The 26,611-nt window shown below is 38.3% G+C and overlaps 1 protein-coding gene across 1 annotated transcript; it reads left to right on the forward strand.

Annotated features, from left to right (window-relative positions):
• The first annotated feature begins 15,034 nt into the window (after window positions 1-15,034).
• Window positions 15,035-23,630, forward strand: FGF20 (fibroblast growth factor 20). The gene is made up of 3 exons (XM_040490401.1): window positions 15,035-15,581; window positions 21,258-21,361; window positions 22,502-23,630. Exons 1-3 carry the CDS (start codon window positions 15,296-15,298, stop codon window positions 22,745-22,747), a joined length of 636 nt encoding a protein of 211 aa, XP_040346335.1. The 5' UTR covers window positions 15,035-15,295; the 3' UTR covers window positions 22,748-23,630.
• Window positions 23,631-26,611: the final 2,981 nt, after the last annotated feature.

Here is a 26,611-nt window from a genome sequence, read left to right on the forward strand (position 1 = left end):
ATAGTTCTATCAAGCTGGATTCGGCACACTAGTAGTGGGCACCTGATGATGACCACATCCGTTAGAGTGTTTGGGAGTTTTGAAGACCGATGTTTCACACAGAAGGAAACACCATGAATAGGACATAAGACTAAGCCAAAGAAAGAAAAAAAAAAAAGGTTAGAATTAAAAATTTATCTTTAGCCACAAACAGCAAATTAATTGACCCATGTTTTAGCCAGTAGGGGTTAACAACTTTCCTTCCCTTCTTGGGGTTATTAATTGGTTTCAGTCAACCTATATAAAGATATTACTGCGGAATTATTTTTACTCTTTCCAATTAATTATATTTGCTGTTCCAAAGACTTGAAGTTGAAGAATCATCCCGGGTCTGGATGGCAACAACTGACTACCCAGAACCAGCTGGAGACTACTTTTCTTTTTTAAATTGAATATAATTGACAAACAACGTTCCATTAGTTTCAGTATACAACATAGTGATTGGACAAGTCTGTACGCTATGCTGCGCCCATCACAAGTGTAGCAACCATCTGTCACATCCAATGCTATGCCATTGACTGTATTTTCTATGCTGTACCTCTTAGCTCCATGACTTATTTATTCCATAACTAGAAACCTGTCTCTCTGCCCCCTTTTGCCAATTTTGCCCATCCCCCCTCCCTGTCCCTCTGGCAACCGTCAGATTATTTGGGTGGAGGTTACTCTTTGTTCTTTTTAGGAAGGGAGGAGGTGGAGACCACTCGAGCTGAGTCTGCAACGCTCCAGTTAAAAAGCTGTGCATTTAACAGCTGATACTCAATAAGAATCAGCTCTGATCTTACCAGCTAATTAGATCTTGCTTTATGTTAATGTTAATCTTCAGGTTTGATCAAAATATATTATTTCAAATTTACAATACAGTAATATAATGCATCTAAAGAATACCTAATATTTATTGCACTTAAAATTTATATTTTGTCCACAGGAAGGTAGTGATACTTAAGCCAAAGTAATCAAGTGATTTAGGTCACCATGCAGTATCTTTTTCTGTTAAAATAAATCAGTGTGCCTCAAACACTGGAGACTGATCTAAAAACTAAAAGTCTGAAAATATAGGTGTTCATAAGTTCCTTGGCAACTGAAGCATATCAAAACTCTTGCCCTTTGGAAAGGATTGCAATTTTTTCAAGATTGTTGCGAACATTCTGTTCAGGAACCTGTAAACCTCAGACCACCACATCAAGGGAAATGAAATGAACCTTTCACTTGATGATAAGACTTTGTAGAAAACCACTCAATGAGCTGCTCTAACATCATCATGCAGGTGCATGGGTCTCCTTCAACAAATTATTCCAGATTAAGTAGGTCTGTTCCTCCATCCTTCCAATGTCATGTAAGGAAACCATATTTGATTAGAATTTTATTGTGTGTGGTATTTGTTTCAGGGCATATGCTTTGATCAAAACCTATGTAATGGAGACCTGTGTTCTATGATATCTAGAATTAATCATTGACCTCTTGGCTATGGCTAACTATAATAATTACACGGACTTATTAAACATCTATGTGCCTGTGAAGAGTGTGTCCCTAGAGTGAATTTTAAATAAAGAGAAACATCAAATGATGATGACAACGGTGTGTGAAACTCAAGGTCATTATCCAACCCATGCACTTTCTCAAACTGAAAATGAACCATATGAAGAAGAAGGATGAACTAAAAGTCAGGGTAATAGAGCAACTCGTCATTAAGTCTTTTAAAAGTGAAAACAAATGAGAAATGAATTTCAGAACATTTTGTGAATGCTCCTTTCTTATTTCCAAGTCTGCAGATGAAAATTAATTTTCTTCTAACCTTTCTCTGATAACTATGAAGGACTCCTATGACATCCAGCTAGAAGAGGCCATGTTGAAACATGAAACTAGAGCTTTGGAAGAGAGGTCTTAAAGGTGGTAACTGACCATGACACAGCTTTGCATTGAAATTTAGTTGAGCTTTAAATGTGATATTAATTTTAAAAAATCATACTTTGAAAGACAGTTTACATATGCTGTAAGTGGATTATGTTAGAGACAAAAATAGTAAGTCACATATAATGGGAACTTGCAGATACATCTACAGAAATTATGTTTAAGGGAATTTCAGAAGTTGGAATCTCACGTATACAGAGAAATATCATTATCTACATATTTCTTTTGATAAAATGTCAGTGTTTGAGTTTCATCATTAGAACCTTTCTTATCTTCTTTGAAGTTCTGGTTTCAAGAAAAGGAGAATTAAAAAAAATTTTTTTTAATGTTTATTTATTTTTGACAGAGAGAGAGAGAGAGAGAGAGAGAGAGAGAGAGAGAGAGAGACAGAGCATGAGCAGGGAAGGGGCAGAGAGAGAGGGAGACACAGAATCTGAAGCAGGCTCCAGACTCTGAGCTGTCAGCACAGAGCCCGACGCAGGGCTCGAACCCACAGACCATGAGATCATGACCTGATCTGGAGTGAGACGCTCAACTGACTGAGCCACCCAAGCGCCCCAAAAAGAGAATTTAAATGATTTAAAGAGAGGGGCATCTGGATGACTCAGTCAGTTAAGCATCTGAGTTTGGCTCAGGTCATGATCTCACGGTTCGGTTAGTGAGTTTGAGCCCTTGTTGGGCTCTGAGCCTGGATCTTGCTTCAGATTCTGTGTCTTCTCTCTCTTCTTATGCTCTGTCTCTATCTCTCAAAAATAAGTAAACGTTAAAAAAATTTTTTAATGATTTGAAGAGAGAGGTTTGTGAAAATGAATCTTTACAGCAAAGCTACTGAATTTTCTTTTTCAATTAAATTTTACCTTGAAATTTGGATAACAATCATAAAATGTTAGATTGAATGGGACCGTAGAGATCATTTAGTCTAAGGCCTGAGTGTTAGAGAGGAGGAAATTGTTTGGTTCGTGCCTTACTGGGACATATTTCCGGATCTGGCTTCTGTCCGCTTCTCCTCCTTTCTTTGGCATTTCTTAACAGGACTCTGCTTAGGTGTAACTTCTTCTAAATGCTTCCCAGTTCTAAGGCCAGTTTAGCCTAACCTGCTATGTGCTTTCAACGAAGTACTCTGAACTTCCTCCTCATAGTATCACTGTTATACTGTTCTCCTTTACTTGTTTACATCAGCCAGCTAGACCATAAGCAGCAGGAAGATAGAGATTGGGTTTTGCCTTTTACCAAACACAGACAGTACCTGTTGTGTAGTAAGAACTTATATATTTTTGGGGTGCCTAGGTGGCTCAGTTGGTTAAGCGTCGTCCAACTCTTGACTTTGGCTCAGCTCATGATTCTGGGGTCGTGGGATCAAGCCTCAGGCTGCTTGGGATTCCCTCTTTCCCTTTCCCTCTGCCCCTTTCATGCTCATGCTCTATCTTAAAATAAACACACTTAGAAAAAGAACATATATTTTTTAATGAAAGACAAATACTTGTTTTTATAAAATTACAAAAAAATCCATTCAAATTTAACATGAATAGAGGTGCTTTCTTTAGGATAATAAAGAATAAAGGTATGAATTAAATTATTGGTGCGGGCGCCTGGGTGGTTCAGTTGGTTAAGCGTCTGACTCTTGATTATGATTCAGGTCATGATCCCAGGGTCATGGGATCCCTCAGTGTGGAGGCTTCTCGGGATCCTCTCTTTCTCCTTCTGCCCTCTCCTCTGCTTGCATTTTCTCTCTCTCTCTCTCTCTCTCTCTCTCAAATTAAAAAAAAAAAAGTAAAAAAAAAATTATTGGTCACATTCAGAAAAACAGGCCAATAAACTAGGTTCAATGATTGTCCTGAAAAAAACATTCCAATTGTTACACCTCATTAGTATTTACACTGATAACTTTGAGGAAATAGTCGTGGATCTGAGTTTACTGAAGTCAATCATAAAAGGCTGCGGTCCGAGCTTTTCATGTCTTATGTCCAAAACCCAGAGGGAGGCTATTTGCTGCTGTGATCATGTGTTTTGGGTGTAGATTCTGACACACGCAGGTTTAAGGGTGTTAAAATTCTCAAAGAACTGCTGTTCTTACTTGTCTGGTATGACAGCAACCTACTCGCAACGTAGTCGTTCCTTGCCATTTACTCGACTCTGCTCCCTGTCCTTGAACTCCTTCTCAATTTCATCGCCGGCTAGAAACTTACAGCCTTGTTCGCAAGAATAGCCGGAGTCAAATAGTTTCAGCGTCAACACTTCACGGGTTCCTGACAGCTGTACAGTATGTGCTGAGCTGCATTTTATTCCTGCTAAGATTATTGACACCTTCACAGTTTTTCTGTGTTTTTTTTTTTTTTTTTTTTTTATCTTCGCCAATGACACGCTCGTTATAATCGTGCCGTTTTCTGTTTTCATTTTTTGGAAGGGAGACTTGCAGGAGGAATTTACCAACAGTATGACTAGAGGCTGAAGTGAAACTTGGCAGCATTCATTCTTGTCTATCAAGGCCCCTGTTGGCCTTACCAAAGGTCTCGCAGCGTGTGTACTCACACCGTCCTCTAGTGGCTGACCCCATGGGAGACCAGCTGCCTCTCTGCCACTGTGGTGAGAACGGTCCTTTCCCTCAGGGCATGGGTTATGAGCAGAGATTATTATTTCTGAGGATAAAGAATATTTCTCCTAGCGTGCTCATCTTTTCTAACAGCCAAATTAAATTTTACACCATTGAATATACATTCTATGACTTAGAAACTCTCAGGGGAAAATATAAAAATCAATTAAAACATCTAAGCAAGTCCTTCATGTTTTATGGAGAAATCTTCAGGTGTATATATCCATTAACCAATAGATATTTATCAAGTCTAAAAAAATATGCCAGGTGCTTTTGTAGGGGCTTGATATACGTTAATGAACAAAAGAGACAAAGATCCCTGCCTGCAGGGACCATACATTCTAGGATGAGGACCACGGTTAGGAATGTGTTTCCCTTTGGATTGACATTCAAACCAGATTGCATGTAAATGTGACGTATTTCAATAGCTGTACTACTGGGACCTGTATTCTTCGCATTCAGTAATGTAATTGAGGTTTGCCTTGTCTTCTCTAACACGCCTTCAGGGCAGGGTGGAGGTAACTGGCAACATGTCACCTGCACAGCTGTTACCAGAAGCATCGCTAGCCTCCCATGTGCTAACTAACGCTGTGCAGAGTGACCGTTCTAGAAAGCTGTTTACGTCTTCCTAAATTGTGCGCCAAAATGTCAGAAGTGACTTTGAGCCCTCACTCCTCTCCCCTTCTCCCCATTCTCCTCTCTACTCCAGCACTTACTTAGCTCCAGTCCTCTGAGCAGTTTTTGCTCTCCGCAAGGCTCCAGTTCTGCAAAAACAGGACTGGTTATCGGAGGCCTCTAATTAGAGGAGAAAAATGGGTAAATAAAGCTTCAGTTACTCTTATCATATTACTTTGCTGGAAAGATATGAAATTTCAAGTTAGTCTAATTAATCACTTTTCCATTTTCTGTTGTTTCAAAAAGAATGTAATTCATCCATATTATTGATGTTACAATAAATTAAACTCTTGTATCTCCATGCTTATAATGGCGTGTTTTATTTCTAACTCATTCTAAGGAGAGACAATGAACAAACTCATTAATTATTTAAATCTATCGACTTCCTGAATTTTATGAATAGATTCTTTATTTGGAAGAGTGTCATTTTTAAAAAAATCAGATTTTTGATGGTAACTTTATGCCCTCAAAAAATGCAATTCATTTGAATACTGATGATTTGATTTTTACTTATTATAATAATAATATTCTTTTGGTGTTCATGTGCATTATGTTTCAGTAGGACAAAACACATTCTATTTAAAATATTGTTTCTTTACTTTGAAAATGGAGAAATGAAAAACAAAGAGGCTTAGTGGCATCTGTGGATACATTCATAGTTAATAAGCATTCATAGGTAATAAGCAATGAAAAAAAAAGCAACTATCATCATTTTTCTTAATCCACTCTGTAATTGCTGATTCTGGGAGGAACCAAATAAAGTAACGTGTACAAGTGATGATGTCAACTTGTATCACATTTTTTTTTTTTTAATCAGGTATATTTCAGTTGCTCCAGAGAATCGACTTCTTTTACATACTTGGGTATTTGCAGCAGGTTGGGTCGGAACAGCATTGGAAATAGATGTGAACCATTTTAATTTTAATTAGAGTTTCTCCATTAACGAGGTGGCATTTTCCTGAAAGCAATCTTTCCTCATCTGCAAAATGAAGGTGTTTGGTTGAGGTGAGTTGGCAATTTCCTTCCATGACATGAAAAATAGGAAATACTTTCACACTATAATTTTATGATATATTCAAATGATGACAGAAGATCACATGACATGTGAAAAAATTATGTAAATTTTGCCAGATGCCATGAAATAGGCTACTTCCAAGTGGCCCCAAACCCAGGGAAAACTGGCGATGATTGTTGTCATTAAAACGATCACTTACTGGGGTGCCTGAGTGGCTCAGTTTGTTAAGGATCCGACTTAGGCTCAGGCCGTGATCTCAGGACTTGTCAGTTCGAAACCCACAACCGGCTCTGTGCTGACAGCTTGGAGCCTGGAGCCTGCTTTGGATTCTGTCTCCCTCTCTCGCTGCCCCTTCCCCAGTTGTGCGTGCGCTCTCTCTCTCTCTCTCTCTCTCTCTCTCTCAAAGATAAAAAAAATTAAAAAAATAATAATCACTTCGATGCTGTAGCACTAATGGATTTTCATACACCTAGGATTCCGACAATACTTCTGCAAGTTGGATAGAACATATGCTATTAGTCCAATTTTATAGAGGAAAAAATTGAGCTCATGGGCTCCAGTGATGTAACTTTCTCAAGGTCTCATAACAATTCAGTGGCAATAGCTTGCTTGTATCTGGAAAAGTGAGTAAGGAAAGAAAAAAATACAAGATAAAAATCAAGCTGTGTTGTTAATTTCTCGTTATTCTCTGAGATGGGTAAAGTGGGAGGGGGGCTGGATTAGAGTAGTTGATGCTCCCGAAACAAGTAGGCAACAACAAAGATGTTCAATTTGTGTCAAAATTTTATTCCGCTTAAATTTGGTCCCCAAAATTATGTGATTTCATGGTCAGCTGATTTTCCTTTTTCCATGTGTGGTCAATATTGTTCACAGAAAATATCAAACCTGTTCTGATCCAGATTTAGGATTTTGTGCAGACTGAAACTCTTCTATGCAAATAGCCCAGGAATTCTGGTTTTATGTCAATTATCTTACATAATACCTGTTGAATTTACATTTTTCTTTCCTATAATTAAAGTGCTTCTAATATCTGAGATGTGATCTTTCAAAATCTACATTAAAATTTTTTGTTGATGTAATTTCATACTTACAGAAAAGTTACAAGTGGCCCTCTGTTCACATTCTTTGTTGACATTTCACTCCACCTGATTTGTTATCTATTCTCTTTTTCTGTTTATGGTTGCATATATAATTTTTTCTGAACCACTGGAGAATAATTTTGCAGACAGCATGCCCCTTTATCCATAAAGTTCTATTTTGGATTCCCTAAGACTTTTCCTTATATAACCACAGTACAATGGCAAAATCAGGAAATTTAATGTAGATACAAAACTATTATTTAACTCACAATCCATATTAAAATTTTGCCAGTTGTTTCAATAATGTCCCCTATAGTTTTATTTTTTTCTGGTTCACACTCCATCCCAGGATCATACGACACATTTAGTTTTCATGTCTGTTTAGTTTCCTTTAGTATGGAGCAGTTCCTCAACCTTTCTTTGTGTTTCTTAATTTTGACATTTTAGAAGCATGTAGGCCAGTTGTTTCACAGAATGTACCTCAATTGGGGTTTATCTGATGTTTCCTCATGAGTAGATTATGCATTTTTGACAGGAACACCAAATAAATGACATCGTATCCTTCCCTAAGATATTAAGAGGCACATGGCACTGGTTTGTCCCATTATCGTTATTTACTTTTATGATGTGGTTAAAATAGTATTCACTAGATTAATCCACTAGAAGTTACTGTTTTCTCTTTGTGATCGAGAAACAATTTTTGAGGGAGTACTTGAGATTATGTAAATAGTTTCTTCTTCATCTAACTTTTACCCCCTAGTTTTAGCATGCATTGATGATATCACTGGATTAGCAATGATCCTATGAAGGGCTGCAAAATGGCCATTTTGTAGTTCCATCATTCCTTCAGTATTTATTAGTTGATATTCTTCCATAAGGAAAAGTTCTCCACAATTCATGACGGATACACTTGATAAGTTGGAATTCATTAAAATTAAAACCTTCTGCTCTGTGAAGGACAATGGTAAGAGAAGGAGAAGACAAGACACAGACTGAGAGAAGATATTTGCGGAAGACACATCTGATAAATGGCTATTATCCAAAATATGTAAAGAACTCTTAAAATTCAACAACAAGAAAACAAATAACCAGATTTAAAAATGTGCCACAGGCTTTCACAGATACCTCACATATGGCAAATAAGCATATAAAAAGATGCTTTGCATATGGCAAATAAGCATATAAAAAGATGCTTTGCATCATATGTCATTAGGGAATCACTAATTAAGATGAAATATTATTACATACCGATTAAAACAGTCAAATATAAAAACTCTGACAACATCTAATGCTGGTGAGAATGTGCAGCAAATAGGAACCCTCATTCACTACTGGAGGGAATCCAAAATTGTACACTTACTTTGGAAGACATTTGGCATTTTCTTGCAAAACTAAACATAGTCTAACATACAATCCAGAGGTCACACTCCTTGATATTTACCCAAAGGAGTAGAAAAGTCATGTCCACACAAAAGTATGCACACAGATGCTTATAGACGCTTTACTCATAGTTGACAAAACTTGGAAGCAACCAGGAAAACCTTTAGTGGGTGAATGGATAAATAAACTGTGGTATATCCAGACAATGAAATAGCATTCAGTACTAAGGGATAATAAGCTATAAAAGCCGTAAAAAGACATAGAGGAATCAATCTTAAGTGTATATTACTAAGTGAAAGAAGGCAATCTGAAAAGGCTACATACTGTATGATACAAAGTACATGACACTCTGGAAAGGGCAAAACTATGAAGACAGTAAAAAGAGTAGTGGTGCCAGGAGTTGGAAGGGGAGGAAGGATGAGTGAGTGAACACAGAAGGTTTTTCGGGCAATAGAACTACTCTGTATGATAGTATAGTGATGGATACATATCGTTATACACTTGCCTAGGCCCATGAACACAATATACAACACACCAAAAGTGAACCCTAATGCAAACTATGACCTTTAGGTGATAATGACCTGTCAGTATAGGTCCATCAATTGTAGTAAATATACCACTCTGGTGGAAGATGTGAAATCTCTAATCTCTACTCTTATTTGCTGTGAACCTAAAACTGCTCTAAAAAAATAGTCTTAAGAAAGAAAGAGAGCTGCCCCAGTCCTGGGACCAGAGATTTTCCCTGGGTCATTTTAATGGAAGATTAAATCAAGAAACTAAGATCTAGACGTGTGCTCATGTGAGACATGTGCTCATTTGCCTCCGGTGTATCTTTGCATCTAGGCCTCTTTAGTTGTCAGAATGGAGGTACACATTGACACACACACACACACGCACACGCACACACACACACACGCCCCACATGCTGATACTGATCACTGCAATTCCAATTCATTACTACAGGATTCATTCTAGTCTTGTCTGTTTTCATATTTGTATCTCCATTCTCTGTGAAACACTGAAGTCTCATCGTCAACATATTTACTCATTTGTTCGATCTTACAAAACAGTAATCTAACCTCTACAACTAAGAAAAACAGTCTTAGTAACTGAAATTTAATATTTGTTCATGTATTTTTCTTTTGGTCTTTAGACCTTGGTTATTTGGTCAAAGAATTCCATTTGAAAATTATTAAGTGTGGCACAAAAACAGACACATAGACCAATGGAATAGAATAGAAACCCCAGAACTAGACCCACAAACGTATGGCAAACTCATCTTTGACAAAGCAGGAAAGAACATCCAATGGAAAAAAGACAGTCTCTTTAACAAATGGTGCTGGGAGAACTGGACAGCAACATGCAGAAGGTTGAAACTAGACCACTTTCTCACACCATTCACAAAAATAAACTCAAAATGGATAAAGGACCTGAATGTGAGACAGGAAACCATCAAAACCTTAGAGGAGAAAGCAGGAAAAGGCCTCTCTGACCTCAGCCGTAGCAATCTCTTACTCGACACATCCCCAAAGGCAAGGGAATTAAAAGCAAAAGTGAATTACTGGGACCTTATGAAGATAAAAAGCTTCTGCACAGCAAAGGAAACAACCAACAAAACGAAAAGGCAACCAACGGAATGGGAAAAGATATTTGCAAATGACATATCGGACAAAGGGCTAGTATCCAAAATCTATAAAGAGCTCAGCAAACTCCACACCCGAAAAGCAAATAACCCAGTGAAGAAATGGGCAGAAAACATGAATAGACACTTCTCTAAAGAAGACATCCGGAGGGCCAACAGCCACATGAAAAGATGTTCAGCGTCGCTCCTTATCAGGGAAATACAAATCAAAACCACACTCAGGTATCACCTCACGCCAGTCAGAGTGGCCAAAATGAACAAATCAGGAGACTATAGATGCTGGAGAGGATGTGGAGAAACGGGAACCCTCTTGCACTGTTGGTGGGAATGCAAATTGGTGCAGCCGCTCTGGAAAGCAGTGTGGAGGTTCCTCAGAAAATTAAAAATAGACCTACCCTATGACCCAGCAATAGCACTGCCAGGAATTTATCCAAGGGACACAGGAGTACTGATGCATAGGGGCACTTGTACCCCAATGTTCATAGCAGCACTCTCAACAATAGCCAAATTATGGAAAGAGCCTAAATGTCCATCAACTGATGAATGGATAAAGAAATTGTGGTTTATAAACACAATGGAATACTACGTGGCAATGAGAAAAAATGAAATATGGCCTTTTGTAGCAACGTGGATGGAACTGGAGAGTGTGATGCTAAGTGAAATAAGCCATACAGAGAAAGACAGATACCATATGGTTTCACTCTTATGTGGATCCTGAGAAACTTGACAGGAACCCATGGGGGAGGGGAAGGAAAAAAAAAAAAAAGAGGTTAGAGTGGGAGAGAGCCAAAGCATAAGAGACTGTTGAGAACTGAGAACGAACTAAGGGTTGATGGGGGGTGGGAGGGAGGAGAGGGTGGGTGATGGGTATTGAGGAGGGCACCTTTTGGGATGAGCACTGGGTGTTGTATGGAAACCAATTTGACAATAAATTTCATATATAAATAAAAAAAATAAAAAAAAAAGAAAATTACTAACTGTTTTTTAACTGATCATTACTCCTTTCTGTGTCACTTGAATTCACTTAGGTCATTTGTTGCTGGTTTCGTTCCCTGCCCCCACTTCTTGATTCTTTTTAATTTTATTTCACCTAAAAAAAAACTGAAAACATATTTCTGCAAAAGTCAAAGCTCTATGAAAAGTTGCTCTCAAAGAAGTGTCACTCCCTCATGTCTTCTAATCCATTCACATCCATCCCAGATAATGAATGAACAAGGTAACCAATATCATTAGTTTCTGGTTTGTCTATCCCATGTTTAACTTTGAAAAAAAAAAAAAGAAAGGCATATACATGTTTTTACACTATATTTAAAGTGTGCAAAAGCTTTGCTCTTTTCATTAATAATATCATCTTTCTCATTCTTTTCCCGGCTGTACAATGCTCCATTGTATGAATGTACCGTAATTTATTCATTTAGTGTCCTGTGTATGGAAATTTATGCTGTTGCCAATATTTTGTAATTACAAATAATAAATAATGTTGGGCAAACATACTTTTATTTTATTGAGGGTGTAAGTCAAGACTTTTAAATCCGTTTTTTTTTTCTTTCTCTCAAGTTAAACACATGTAGAAGTATCAAAAGCCATTGACTTCTTTTTCGTGTGTTAAAAACAAAGATTCATGACAATATGCTTGCTGAAAAGCTATATAGGAATTATATGGCCTGGAAAACTGTAACTACATTTTGTGGAAGTAGAAATTGTACCACATATTTGTATAACAGCAAGGCAAGTGTGGTCTCTAGGAAGTATAGGTGAAGTTGATTAGATTGCAGTGTATACTTAAAAGTTGAATAATGCACTCTTGTAAAACACTCTTCAAAATTATTTAACTTCCCATGATATCATCACAGCATGTGCAAAAAAAAAAAACTTTAGTGTTATCTTTTCCTGTCACATGACTAGTACAAACAAAAGAAATCCTTATCTTTTTGTTTCTATTCTGGCCCTTTATAAAATGGCATTAAGCACCATTCAAAACTTACACATTAAAGGTTTGGTTTGGGGGAAAAAAAGATTTATTATGTATTTCAAACAAATCACATTTGCTATATTATGAAGCAAACATTTTCCCAACAACTGAAAAGTCTAGCATCTTAGATGCACAGAAAACTATAGTTTTAAAACCACATTCCCATAGCAAGCCTAGGCATAGTGAATGAGGCAGGAATTATATTGTACTTCCTTTACAAAGCTGAAACAGGGGCATTTAGAGAGTTTAAAGAAATTACCCTGAGATGTAGGACTCTGGACTAAATCTGGAGCTAGAATCCAGGACATTTTTGTTTTTCTTTATAAAGTGGGACGTGTTGATCTCATAGGGTTATTGTGGTGATCAGTTAAGGTAATGCACTTGAAAATGCTCAAGTTGTACAAAGAGAAGGTAACTCTATTATTAGAGTATTGGGGCTTTTGGTGACCATGTGTAAAATTTCCTGATATTAATATCTAGAAGTAATACAAGAGACTTAACCAGTCTAAGGGCTATAGATCATACAGCAGGGCTTAAAGTGTTCATGTGGGGAAATAGTTCAGAGACTGAACAGGTACCTCAAGGAGCAGGTGACGATGCTAGATATCCATTGCGGAATAATTAACAGTATTGGATGTTGTACAGAACTTAGACCTTGAAACAAACCTCATTAAAAGGCACCTGATCTTAGTTTTAAAACCTTTAAGTATCTCCTCTTTAAAAGTAATCAATGTATGCGCTGGCTACTTTAGTTATCCCGCTATGAGATTCACACAACTTTGATCTAACTTTCTTTGATTTAACACTGCAATTAAGAAGATTTGGTTCAAAGTAAAAGCTCATTGGTTGATGTTTTACACTGATGTGATAATGTTTACACAGATGTGCTTTGAAATCTTGCTTATGGTGCATTTGGGGGTCCTACTACAAGACAGACCGCTGTTATTTGAAAAGTGAAATAATACGACATTTACCTGGTACAACCTTTAAAACAGACTTAGAATATACATTTATAGAGTAATTTTTCTGTTTATTGTTTTTAGCTAGTGTTTTTGTTTTATTTCATATCTATCAACAGTAAATCACTTGCTTTAAGGATTCTTTTATAACTTGATTGCACAAGGGTAAGTACTTAGGGCTGCAGTGATGAAAAGGTGTAACTTTACCTACTCTAAAGCACCTGCCAGCTAATTAGCAAAAAACCCTGCCGAGCAAATAAAATAAAGCAGTCACATCCATTTGTGCTCCAGGTTCAGGCTTTTGCTGAACAGACAGTGAAATAAGACTGAAAAATGAATCTTTAGTGATTCCCTAACACTTTTTGCTTAGGGGGAACATAAATCTGCCAAATGATTCTCAACTCTTTTGCCACTGAAAAATTTTAATGGGAAGATCTTGAATTTCACTAGTGGTACAAAACCAAAGTTTTAAGGTTTACATGGATAAGTATTCATCTCCTTCACTTCAATGACTTTTTAGTTTACAAATACACACAGGCACTCTTACATTTTTACCAGTAACTTCTCCTGTCTCAAAAACACGTCGAGAATCAACACTATCGACTCATTTTTATAATTAAAATATGAACAACAACAACAACAACAACAACAACAACAACATCTAACCTTAAAGAAAATGCAACTAAAAAGAACAGGGAAATGCTCTTAGATTGGATAAGGGCCCCAGAGGCCACTCATCATTTATGGCACTACTCATTTTCTATTTGTGGCAAATATAAGAATGTAAACCATCTTTTTTCAACGTATTTGGGTTTACCCTTAATCCCTACATTCCTGTTTATACTATGTTATTTTATTGTGTTGATGAAAAGCCCATGACCTTAGCACACGATTTAAAACTTGCATGTAGATATAAGGCAATCTTGGTTAGATCATGTGCTATCTGAGAAAAGATAAACATTAAAGCGAACCTGGGAAGGGGGGGGGGGTGTATGTGTTCCTAACCTAACCTTGATTATGTAAAGAAAATCCCCCATCTAAATGATAAAAGAAAAAAGTAATGCTTGTACATTTTATTAGTGTTTTAAAATTAGTGAGTTAAACTGTCAAAGCTTTGATTTTCCTTTCATGTGTGTCTGGGCAGGCCTAAGCCTCAGGTAACGCCCTTTTTCCTTCTCTGTCTCTTACTTTTCTTTGCACCTGTCCACTGCAGGCTCCCAGCAGCTCCCAAGGAGTCCAATTCTCCTCCTCTTCTCCCCTTTTTCCTCCTCCTACCCATCCCCTCCTCCACCCCCTCCTCCCGCCTCCTCCACCTCCCTCCCCCTTCCCCTTCTTCTATATACCTGCCAAGCTGGGCTCCTTTTTAGCAGCCATCTATCACTGCAAAGGAGTTCACATCAAAGGCGGTTGCACAGCAGTAGCTGAACGGCATCACGGTTGTTCCAAAGACAACCCCAAAGAGGGGCCTTAGTTGCGCCTCCCCAAAGTTGCTGGCTAGCTTTGGCCCAGTGTGGGAATGGTTTTTGCGACAGCATGGATAGAGGACCGTCAAGGGCCCCTTTTGGTCACTTCCGAAGAGCAAAAACGTGTCGAGAGGAGGCCGGTTTAAGATTTCAAACAGCACCTCCCCAGCGCGCATGAAAGGACTTGATTAGCATATGTCAAGAGGACCCGCATATATACTCGGTGTGTATGTACACAGGACTCTGATCTGATCAGTTGGCGGAGTTGGAGCCTCAGCCCCCGGTCCCAGCCCCAGGCCCAGCCCGGTATTGGCAGCGGCAGCTATAGATGTTTCTGCAAAGCCAGCAGCCGGCTCCCACCCGCCCAAGGAGAGAAGATCGCTCCAAGACAGTGAAAACTCCCCTGCTATCTCAGTGCAAAGTCCAGTCAGCGACCTCACAGGAGTAACCGGGCCTTTTTGCGCTTGTTTTGCTATATTTTTCCTCCAGTCACTCCCCCATCCCCGCTACATTTTTTTTCTGGGGGGGGGTCTTTTGTCTTCCGGATCGTCCGCCTCTCCCTCGGGCCCCTCCATGGCTCCCCTGGCCGAAGTCGGGGGCTTCCTCGGCGGCCTGGAGGGCTTGGGCCAGCAGGTGGGCTCGCACTTCCTGCTGCCTCCAGCAGGGGAGCGGCCGCCTCTGCTGGGCGAGCGCCGCGGCGCGGCGGAGAGGGGCGCCCGCGGCGGGCCCGGGGCCGCGGAGCTGGCGCACCTGCACGGCATCCTGCGCCGCCGGCAGCTCTACTGCCGCACGGGCTTCCACCTGCAGATCTTGCCCGACGGCAGCGTGCAGGGCACCCGGCAGGACCACAGCCTCTTCGGTACGTACCGGCTCCCCAGCACCCCCGAGCCAGCCCGTGCGGAGGGAGCCCGCGGACCCTATCCGGTGCGAGGTGCGGGCTGGGGATGAAGGGCGGGCCAGCGCGGGGACAGGGAGGACTTTTCTCCCGCAGGGCTGCAGCTCCAGACGCCGGGGGCGGGAGGGGAAGGGGTGGGTGCTCCGCCCGCACCTTGCGGCCCTGCCCTTTTTCTGCTGCCTGGGGCGAGGCCAGGACTCGGAATCACGTCTCCCTCGCACGTCTCACCTCGCAGGCAGTTTTTAGTTTTGTTTTTTAAATCTCAGTTTTGGTTTCTCCTGCTTCTTCTCACATGGCCTCCAGCACCATTTACTTAACAAAAATTAACATCCGAAGCCGTCTGCTTCTTTAAACATGCCCCCGCGGTTACGGGGTGGATAGTGACTTCGTGGCTACTGCTCAGAGGGTCGCTCCTGTGCAGGGTGGGAGCATTTACCGTAAATGTTCACCCGAAGAGGTAGGTGACAGATTCACATCCAGTGAGCGTCCCTGCTGTAAGGCTCACCTGCCTGCAATTCTTTGAGCTCTTGAAAGTTCTGTTTGGGCGAGAAAAGGGGGAGGTCGGGGGGCGGGGTGGGGGGGAGCCTATCCGGCTACTGAGCATGCCCAGTTGCTCAGTCAAGCTCCTCTAGAAATTGTGAAACCCGAAAGCAAAGATCTTCGTATTGACTATATGGAAGAGGAAATGGGGAAGCGAAGGATATGGGTGGGAACACACAGGGACGTGTTTCAGAATACCTCCGGCAGTGCCTGGGAACAGAAAGGGTTAAAATAAACAGGAGAAGGATCCCTATGACACCAGATTGGGAAATCCTATGGTCTCTATTGTTAATTACCCCCTAACTAGCTGTAGAGCTAGCAAGTGCCTTCAACAGCCTGAGCCTTAATTTTCTTTTTTTTCTGTACAATGATGGGCTTAAATTAGGTGATGACTTTTAAGGTGCTTCCAGGTTCTAACATCTCAGGATCTTCCCCCCCTTGCGGGGGTTTTCATTATATTAGAGTTAACCCGGTAGCATTCTCAAAGGATTCTTGGTCATCAAACTTGGGACATCACTGGAGAGATTTATTGTAGTTTTAACAGATAGGGTTTACTTGTCAGCAGCAATGTGAAAGGGCCCAACATCTGTCTTCCTTTCTCTTCCTTAGCGCACTGAGGGCTCTTTGAGAATCTCATTTCTGAATGGCCCTCTCTTGTCCTCTTCCCCTTGTTCTTATACTCTCATCCCTTTTTTGACTTGCAGTACTCATTAAAACTTTGGAGAAGTGTAAATCTCAGTTTCAGGGGCATTTGTAACTCTAGATGTAGAAATGAGCATGTGGTGGTCATTTGGTAGCACTTAAAGGCTTAGAAAATTAACTTTTTAAAACCCATATGTTTGCAGCTTCCACTGATCTCTTCCAAATTCCCATTGACTATGAGTCAAGAGTGTCATGACCTACTGGCCAACCTTGGGGTCACTTTTAGAAAGTGGTTTCTAAATGGAGGAGGCTGAGATTCTGATTCTAAAGAACTCTGCTGACATCAGGTGGCTCAGTTTTCTTCAAGAATTATGGCACTCCTTTTATTACAGAAAGATTTTCTGGCTACTAGAAAGATTTAGAAAGGGACACAAGGGTGGTAAGGACTAAGAGTAGAGGAGCTAGAAGTTAGGTTTAGACTTAACCCCTACCCCTTGTGATACACAGCATCCCCTTGTGATACACCGTACGGCCTTGGAAATTCAGCTTTTAAGACACTTGAGATTCTTTTTTTTTTTTTTTTTGAAATTTATTGTCAAATTGGTTTCCATTACAACACCCAGTGCTCATCCCAAAAGGTGCCCTCCTCAATACCCATCACCCACCCTCCCCTCCCTCCCACCCCCCATCAACCCTCAGTTTGTTCTCAGTTTTTAAGAGTCTCTTATGCTTTGGCTCTCTCCCACTAAGACACTTGAGATTCAGCTGTGGCCTCCAAAGACACCACTTGCTTTTTTCATTTTGTGACTCTTTTTTTTTTTTTTCAACGTTTATTTATTTTTGGGACAGAGAGAGACATAGCATGAACGGGGGAGGGGCAGAGAGAGAGGGAGACACAGAATCGGAAACAGGCTCCAGGCTCCGAGCCATCAGCCCAGAGCCTGACGCGGGGCTCGAACTCACGGACCGCGAGATCGTGACCTGGCTGAAGTCGGACGCTCAACCGACTGCGCCACCCAGGCGCCCCTCATTTTGTGGCTCTTAATAAGACTACAGGAAGATATACAATTCTATGGGAAGAGATTATAAATATTTCTAGGCTTGATGACATTCATCAAACTGGTGTTTAAATCTCTTCCTTAAGAAAAGAATAGTGTATGCCGGAATTCCTATCTTGCTGGAACATTTTTCTTTTGCTAAATTTTTGCATAAGCATTTAGTAATTGCAAAAATAGGACTTGGACCAATTTTGTAATAGTTCAAGTCACTCTATGGTGGGAGGCTACGTATCGGAACAAAATATTTACTGTTACACAAAGGGAAAAGAACGCACATTAGTTTTCATAGCCTAAAGGAGGTGTGAACAGCCTCTACCATTCATTACAGTGCATCCTAGTGGCCTTGAATCACTAACACATCATAATTTACTGCAAGGGGGAGTGTAGGTGAGAAGAAAGTTTACGTTTAGCCTGTATAACATCATATGCTTCTCTCTGTATTTGCCTTCTTTTACTAGTGCTTCCAGGATTAATTAGGAAATTATTTTGCTGTTTTTCTTTTAAACTCATTAATGTGTCATCAAAGTGAGAATTTTGAAGCAGCTTGAGCATGGCTATTGGTGATGCTAAATAACATGTTTGATAGTTTATACTAATTAGCCCGTGAATGATTAAATGAAAAACTCAGAATCCTGTATTTAAAATTTCAAAACCACATCAATAGAAGCTAAGCAAAAAGGTCTCAGTGAGGTTAATATAATTTCCTATCTGAGTTCTCTCTATATTTATAATACAGTTTTTCTGCACAGTAGTACAGTAGGAAGATTTTACCTAATATGTAAACATGAAATCATTGCTTAAAAAAAAAGTTTAACCTGAGATCAAACATATTCCTTTAAAGGCTTTTCCTTTATTCTCCCCTATTCTCCATAGATCTGTCTGATGTGGTTGCATTGTGGGTTGACTCACCTGTTTATTATGATTTTTAAAAAGGCTGGCTTTGAAAATGATACCAGAAAGACAAAGTACCTCCAAGTCTTTTTATGGGACACTGGGCATTAGAAAATCTATCTAAAATCTGTGATTACCTCTTAAGGAAGGTTTTTCATGTCTACTCTTTGTTAAGGAATTAGCTTAGTTGCCACCTCATATTATAAATAAGAAAGACTTGTCACATCTCATTTAAGAATCAAGTGATTACAAATTACTGTGTGGTATACTATTTCCTCAAGGAGAAAAAGGATCAGAATTTAAAAGTGTGGCTAAAATCTATAAGAGGAGCACAACAACCACATAACCTTGTTCCCATAAATCTCTGTGAACCATTGCAAAATTATTAATGCCTGGTTATGGATGAAGTTTTAGATGTTGTTTAATCAAGTTGAAACCACTGAATGCCATTGTTCTAAAGAGTTATGTGATTTCTTGTCTTTCTACAACTACATTGTTTTGGACAAGATAGCATTATCTTAAAATGAGAAATGGAGTCGAGGTGGTTTAGCATTTGGTTTTGCAAGACAAAAATGGATACTTTATAAGACCTGTTATATAATTGGTTTATATGGAAATGAAACTTATATTTTATTGTACTTGAAAACTGGTTCTATTATACATCCTAATCGTTTAATCAGTTCCTGTTCTCTGAAAGACAAGAGCATCTTAATGTAAATGAGATACTTAAAAAGAATTAAGTTACATGTGAGGCATAGTATGCTTTTCCACTTGAATTTAAAATTCAATACAATTTCAAGTAATTATACATTTGTACGTTTATCCTGGATGAAATGCTGTTAATATATCTTCTTCTACTGATCATGTTTTGGGTTTGTATTTTTTTTCTAATAGAAATCACTCAATGGGGCGCCTGGGTGGCTCAGTCACTTAGTAGTGTATTTAGTAGTGTATTGTTGCTGTAAGATCCTTGATAGCTCTAGTGTTCTCCGTGATCTACTACTAGTTTGAGAGAGCTCATTTGAGCTCTTAGGAATCTGTGTTTAGAGCTTAAGAATCTATGTTTCTGCCAAAGAATGAATTAGGCTGTGAACAGCATGGAACCCTCTGTATAACCAAATAGCCAGATTTTGTACTTTCCCTTGGCCTTGGGAACATCAAGTGTCCAAACAGGAACTTGTTCAATAAATCAAGATATGACATAAGAGCAAGAATTGGGCTAACTAGTGCACATTTATGCTGTTTGTAGAGCTGAAGAGGGGGTAAAGGAGCGGGGGTAGAAAGCTATCTCGGAAGGCAGTTCCAAGCACAGAAAGTATGTCTGTATATCCTTTCAGCAGAGTCAAAAGAACAAGACAAAGGAATTAGTCCAAGGGTTAGTGTATACAGAGAAAAGGAGCAATGCACAGGGAAGCATTAATTTTTTTTTACTATGGCATATCAGTGTATTAAGTGGAGAGTTTTTGATCCTAGTTTATCTATTGATAAAGAAAAATAATTTTAGAAAGTTAGCAAAAATAGCAAAAAATCTACTTGCATGCTAAAATCTTGGTATTTGACTATCACGTTTAATGAATTATAAAGTCCCTTTACTTCTTTGAACTATCAATTTTATTTTTAAGAACCATGTAACAGGAGACAGCACAGTACGTAATCTATAAAGTTTTGAAATCACTGTATCATCCTGGAGTAGAAACATTGGATTAGGGCTCAGAACGATGTGAGTTCATGTGTTTACTTCTACTAATTTCAAATGTCATATTCTAGGGCAAGTCAATAAACCTTTTTTGTGCCTCAGTTTCTTTATATGTAAAAATGGGGATAATATTATCTTACATACCTAGCTTAGTGATTTTTTTTTTTTTTTGAAGACCAGGGAGAAAATATAAGTAGAAGTCCTTTATAAACTATAAAACACTAACATACCCATATAAGGTATACTGGTTGCTGCCATTAGAAAAAGATTGACTTGAGTCATGGTTAGCAAAACCAAAACAAAACAATTAATACAACATGGTTATAATTGACTAATGGAGTCAGAAAGGACTAAGAATACCTCTATTATGTACTAATTTATGATAATAATAGTTTCCACTCTTTAAATGCCTAAATGTGTTAGTCCATACGACTCTCCTGGAAAGATGCATTTCATCCATTTTGTATATGAGGAAACTGAAACATCAAAGAAGATTTGCGACTTGCGTATTCAGACTAGCCAGTAAGTTACTGTAAAGTTTTGTTACTGTAAATTTTACAGTAAGCTCCGAAGGTCAATCTGGTTTAAGGTTTTATACCTTTAACATTATACCCTGATGGGCAATTTTTCCTTTTTAGCTTTTTTTTCCATCTGTAAAATGGGAGGATCATCATAATAAGACAGTTATATAGCACTTTTCAGCCTATAAAGGACTTTCACCTACATTACTATATTTAGCAATACCAATCTACTCTTTTCAGTAGTCATATGTTCATTAATAAATACAAGTCATTATTTTGTTTATAAATTCAGGTATCCTGGAATTCATCAGTGTGGCGGTGGGACTGGTCAGTATTAGAGGTGTGGACAGTGGTCTTTACCTTGGAATGAATGACAAAGGAGAACTCTATGGCTCAGTACGTATTTTAAAAACATTATTATAATTCTTAAAGTTAAGGCTATTCATTTTTGTTCAGTAAAATACCTACCAACAATGCATGTCAGAAGAAATATATAAAATATACGCTTGTAGAAATTAAACATCTGCATCCTGATTAATTTCCATGTGTCAGGACAGTAGTATCTACTCAATTTCAGTTTTTAAACCCCAAACAATTATTGCTTTCAGTTTGCTAGTTCTTTCTGCCCATTATCCTGGGTCTTTCTACTTCCCTCTGTATTTTGATTATTCCTGCTAGAGACAGAGAAAAATGTCATTTTCTTCTGGCCATGTTAAATTCTTTTCACCTTAATATTTCATTTAATGTAAATTTTCTCCACCAATGATCATCTTCCATAGCTAAATATATATCTTGCTGACCTTCACATATAGGAAATGAGTGAATGAAGTCTTAGGATAATGTAAGCAACAACAGAAAATGGCAGCCATACTTGACCATGTCTGCAGTCTTGATAATTACAAGAGCCACGATTCAAAAAGCGACTGTGGTCTCTCCCTTAGGATAACATATAGTCTGTTTTGAAAAGGCAAGAAATCACTGGACATTTACTACATTTACCTAATAGTAACATCTAGATCAAAGTTAATGATGGAGAATGTATCGTCAAACAATTAGTAAATACATAAAGGGAAGATCCATGATTTGGAATGATGCTTTTGAATTAGGACTTTGGATGTTAACAAGATCTTGAAAGATTTCAGAATGATAGTGGAAACTTGCTATGTAGAACTTTGGCATCTAACAACAGAGCAAGATAAGCTACAGGCCTGTTTGGTGGGGATGGTGGTAGGAGGGAGATATAATGGAGCATGGGAAAATTCTGGATATTTATTGAGTGTCTGGAAATAAAATTGAGAATTGATATTTAACTGGAAGTTCTTTGAACTAGGCTTCTGGGAGGCTTAGCAGACTGGGAGAAAGAATTCCAGACAACATAAGAACTAAAACAGAATAAAGCAAAACCAGCTCCTCCGTTTTTCTTCTTCGACAAGGATGTTGTTAGAGGCAAAGCAGTGAAAATAGAGCGATGAGACTTTGCTAAGGAAATTCTCTCAAAGGTGTTTTTTTTAATGGTAGTTACTTTCTCTCTTATAGGAGAAATTGACTTCTGAATGCATCTTTAGGGAGCAATTTGAAGAGAACTGGTATAATACCTACTCATCCAACATATATAAACACGGAGACACTGGCCGCAGGTACTTTGTAGCGCTTAACAAAGACGGAACCGCGAGAGACGGTGCCAGATCCAAAAGACATCAGAAATTTACACACTTCCTGCCCAGACCAGTGGATCCGGAAAGAGTGCCTGAATTGTACAAGGACATACTGATGTACAGGTGAAGCGTGATAGTGTCTTTACCGAAGAACCAAACTACGACCATTCTTTCTTGTTACAGTTCTCACCGTGAAATAACCCAGGAAGACCCTCAGAATGTTTTCTGGCGAGAGACTGACTTTGGAAACGATATTGAGAACGGACAAAAAATAACCCCCACATGTTGACTTGAAGCAGATCAAGACCTCTCTTTATACGTGGATTAAGTTCCCTTAGGTACACTGGGTCAGTCCTTACTGGAAAATTGAGGCTGAAAATCTGTTAAACTGTGGATAATGGGAACCCCACCTAGTTTGCTGCTGGTACCTCACCTCTCTGGATTATGTTTACTTTAAAAGTTGCATTATAAAATAGACACTTCATGTTGAAGAAATAAATCAACGCAGTTGGCCAAAATTATTGCTACATAAATTCTGAGGACCTTGTAAGATTTTGCAGGTTATGGAGTTACATGTAAAAAACCCGGATGAAACGTGGACTACGGAACATGCATGCCAAGATGGAACATTTTTTTTTTTAAGGATGGACCTATTTATACATTTTCACTTTGCAAATATTTATTATATATATTTATTTATTGAAGAGTTTATTTTTTACTGGTATATGAAGATAATGCAAAGGAAAAAACAACAACAAAAATTCCTTTACCGTGCCATTGTCATGATGTCCAGAGCTGTAAAGAAGACATCATTTTTGCAACATAGTAAACATAGAATAAAATCTTGAATTTCTTTTTAAGAATAACATAGAGCATAGACTATATATATTTTTTGCAGTCAATTACCTTCTAAGTGTAACAATGGTTCCTTTGCCTTAGAAAAATGCTTTATCAAGTTGTATTGAATTCAACACACATTCAAAAGGGAATTAAACACTTTTTATTTTGTGTTTTGTTCTCATTGCTTTTTAGATTAAAGTTATTCTACTAATATAACCTACTTGTTAAATGACAAGATTCTAAGTTCCCTGGGGAAAAACTTTGATATTTAGAGAACTTCTAATGTTGAAAAGTATCAAATATTATAGGCAACTTATGCTCACTTATTTTTGTTATATCTCCGGTTTAGTCATTTATTCAGGAAGTATTCATTAAAGCCTACTATACAGAGGACACTGTTAGGCACAAAGGAAGTTGGTGGTCAAGACCCAAGTGGGCCCTTCATGGAACTTAATGTCCAGTAGGAGAAACGGATGGCAAATAAGTCACCTGACAAATAAATACCATTAACTGTGCATTGTGATGTGCTCTATGAGGAAAGCAAGTTTCCGACACAGAAAACAGCAAATTTAGATAGGGTGAGTGAGGCAGAGAAGGCTTCTCTAAGGCGATGGCATTTTGATGGGTCTTAAAGAAGAAGGAGGCACTAGCCAGCCTAAGAGGAGAATTAAGAGCCTGATAGGAAGAGGAAACAAGGAGCCTGAACTCCCTGTGGTGAGAAAGAACTTTGTGGCTTGGCATTTCTAACAGTGTCTCAAGTGATACATGATACTGCTAGACCACAGATCGTACTTTGAAGGGCAAGGGTGACCGCCCTTGATGCTGTTTGGAGTTATGCCTATTAGCTCCACCTGTCATTACTTCAATAAATTAATGGTTATGTGCGGGGTGAGGATAGGGAGTTGAAGATATAACTTGAATAAAGCTACACGGGAATGTATATGCGCCATGAGGGGAGTTGTGTGTGCACTTGAGTGTGTACTGGGTGAGAGGGAAATATTTCAGCTCAAAACCACTTGGTTTTATAAATGTGAAAAATAACAATAAATGGCTTAGCAGTAATACGTTAGTAATTTTCAAAATAAAATACTTTTTACTTTTATCGATAAATACAAGTAAAAAAACCAACACCTAGTTTGGTTCACAGTTTGATACGTATATTTAGAGTACCTGTCCCCAAGCAAGCATGATGAAGTAGTTCAAGTCTTTTGTAAAATGATGCTGGTGTCTAAATTTATAACTGTGGAAGAAGTTTTATAAATTTAAAGAGACCATACGCTGGTAAAACATGGTCCACAATACGTATCATTACCCGATAAAAATTTTTTTGGAGATATGATAAGAATACAGGTTAACTTTTTTTATTATTGTGATAGCTACTTGTAGTGATTTTCAGATAGGAAGTATGATTGAAGCAATGGCTTTATAAACTTTTAGAAAACTAAGAAGTCGCCGCATCTTTTATTCTCATTGTATTCATATATCGGCAGCTCTTCCTAGGTCAGAAAAACAATTTGCACCTGCCGTATTAGTACTATCTGAAGAAATGATCTATTAAGTATCTGAATAGATTTCACTTGATACTCTTAAAGGGAAGTGTTGTGTGAGCATATTTAATTTATGTATGGAAGGATAAGAGTAATTTGATTTGTTATCAAATCAGTAGTTTGAAAACAACTTGTTGTATCTCAGGATGCCTATGGAAAATGTCACCCATGAGTTATCCTTTCTGCTTATTTTGATTTTCTTTCCTTTTTAAATGTTCTATTCACAATCATATATTAACTTACATTTTTCATTCTTCTTTGCTTCAAATATTAACTGTCAATTGTCCAACTTCCTTTCATTTTCTGCAATGATAAAAGAAATCTAAAAACACGGGGGCTTGGTCAAGCTTTGGGGTGCAAATTCTGTAGAGTTTGGTTTTCAATTAAGTGAAATACCAAAACAATTCAGAAACCTAAAGCTATCAAATGTGTGAGGTTGTAGGTCTATGGCAAACATGAGATATAAAAGTTAGAAAGCCACTCAGGCTATCACTTACATTTATAATGCAGTGTATGGAAATTGCCAGTTTTATGAATGAACTAATGATCAGAAATGCTGTATACACACACACTAAAACTCTGACTTCAGTAAACTGTTATGCCTATAAATAGGCTATTTCTAATTCTAATGATGAAATTTAAAAAGCTATTACATATTATTGGTAAGCAAGGAATTTGTACATTAAACAACTCCTATGTGTTCAGGGTATGCTGCTTCTACTAGCAAAAATAATTTTAGTACATCTGGGGGGCTTAGTCCCCATAAATCCTGGGCTTTCAAGTTTCTCATAATCAATACTATTATAAAATGTTTCCTTTTCAGTTTATTGTAGACAAAGATCTATAAACTGAAATTGGGCTTAATTAACCTCAGCCTGTTGGTTCCTAGGATGATATCTTGGTCCTCAAGATGTACGATATGTGAGACTAAAGGCACATCACTTTCCTCTAGCCAACAATGTAGCGTGACTAATTATTTTGGTCAATAGTACAATGTTGGTTGGTATGGTTAATTTCATTCATATAATTCCTTGACCCATTATTAGAATTGCTCAGTATCTTCCTACTGGCAGAGAAGGGGTTTAGTATTCCATGCCTAGTACTTTGGAACAAAGCTAAATATTTTCATAGAACCTACAACTAACATTAATCTAAGGTTCCCAAGATGAGCCTACTCACTAAACCTACTGTGGGCTGGTGGTATACACAGGGGCAGTAGTGAAGAATTTGAAGGGAAGTAGAGACATATGTCATTCCACTGGTTGAACAATTCATTTCTGGCTGCACAAAACAATTCTGCAGGTCACACTTGGACATTTAAGTTTCCTTAGAAATTACCCTTTTTTACCTGGTTGGTAATATGTAAATAACGACGTGGAAATGAAGGGACCATTTTAAACTGATCATGTTTATACCTAATGCCAATTTTTCTTCCAGTATGGACTTACAAATTATACAAAGTGATTTTAAAACACTTCCTTCAACTTTTTTTCTAAGCCTGTTAGAGCAAGTTTCATTGTTTCTGTGATTATTTTCTGCCCAACATACCTTTAGTTCTTTGGACAGGGACAAGTTTTGCAGTCCGACTCATTAGAATGGCCATA

Source organism: Herpailurus yagouaroundi, unplaced genomic scaffold (assembly GCF_014898765.1).
Source record: "Herpailurus yagouaroundi ecotype Mexico unplaced genomic scaffold, PumYag 181, whole genome shotgun sequence".
Classification (NCBI taxonomy): Eukaryota; Metazoa; Chordata; class Mammalia; order Carnivora; family Felidae; genus Herpailurus; species Herpailurus yagouaroundi.

What these genes read in the sequence shown, in the direction of transcription:
- FGF20 (XM_040490401.1), top strand. Translation starts at nt 15,296, where the DNA reads ATGGCTCCCCTGGCCGAAGTCGGGGGCTTCCTCGGCGGCCTGGAGGGC. An exon ending in GCAGGACCACAGCCTCTTCG is followed by an intron (nt 15,582 to 21,257) that starts GTACGTACCGGC and finishes TTATAAATTCAG; the next exon opens with GTATCCTGGAATTCATCAGT. An exon ending in AAGGAGAACTCTATGGCTCA is followed by an intron (nt 21,362 to 22,501) that starts GTACGTATTTTA and finishes TCTCTCTTATAG; the next exon opens with GAGAAATTGACTTCTGAATG.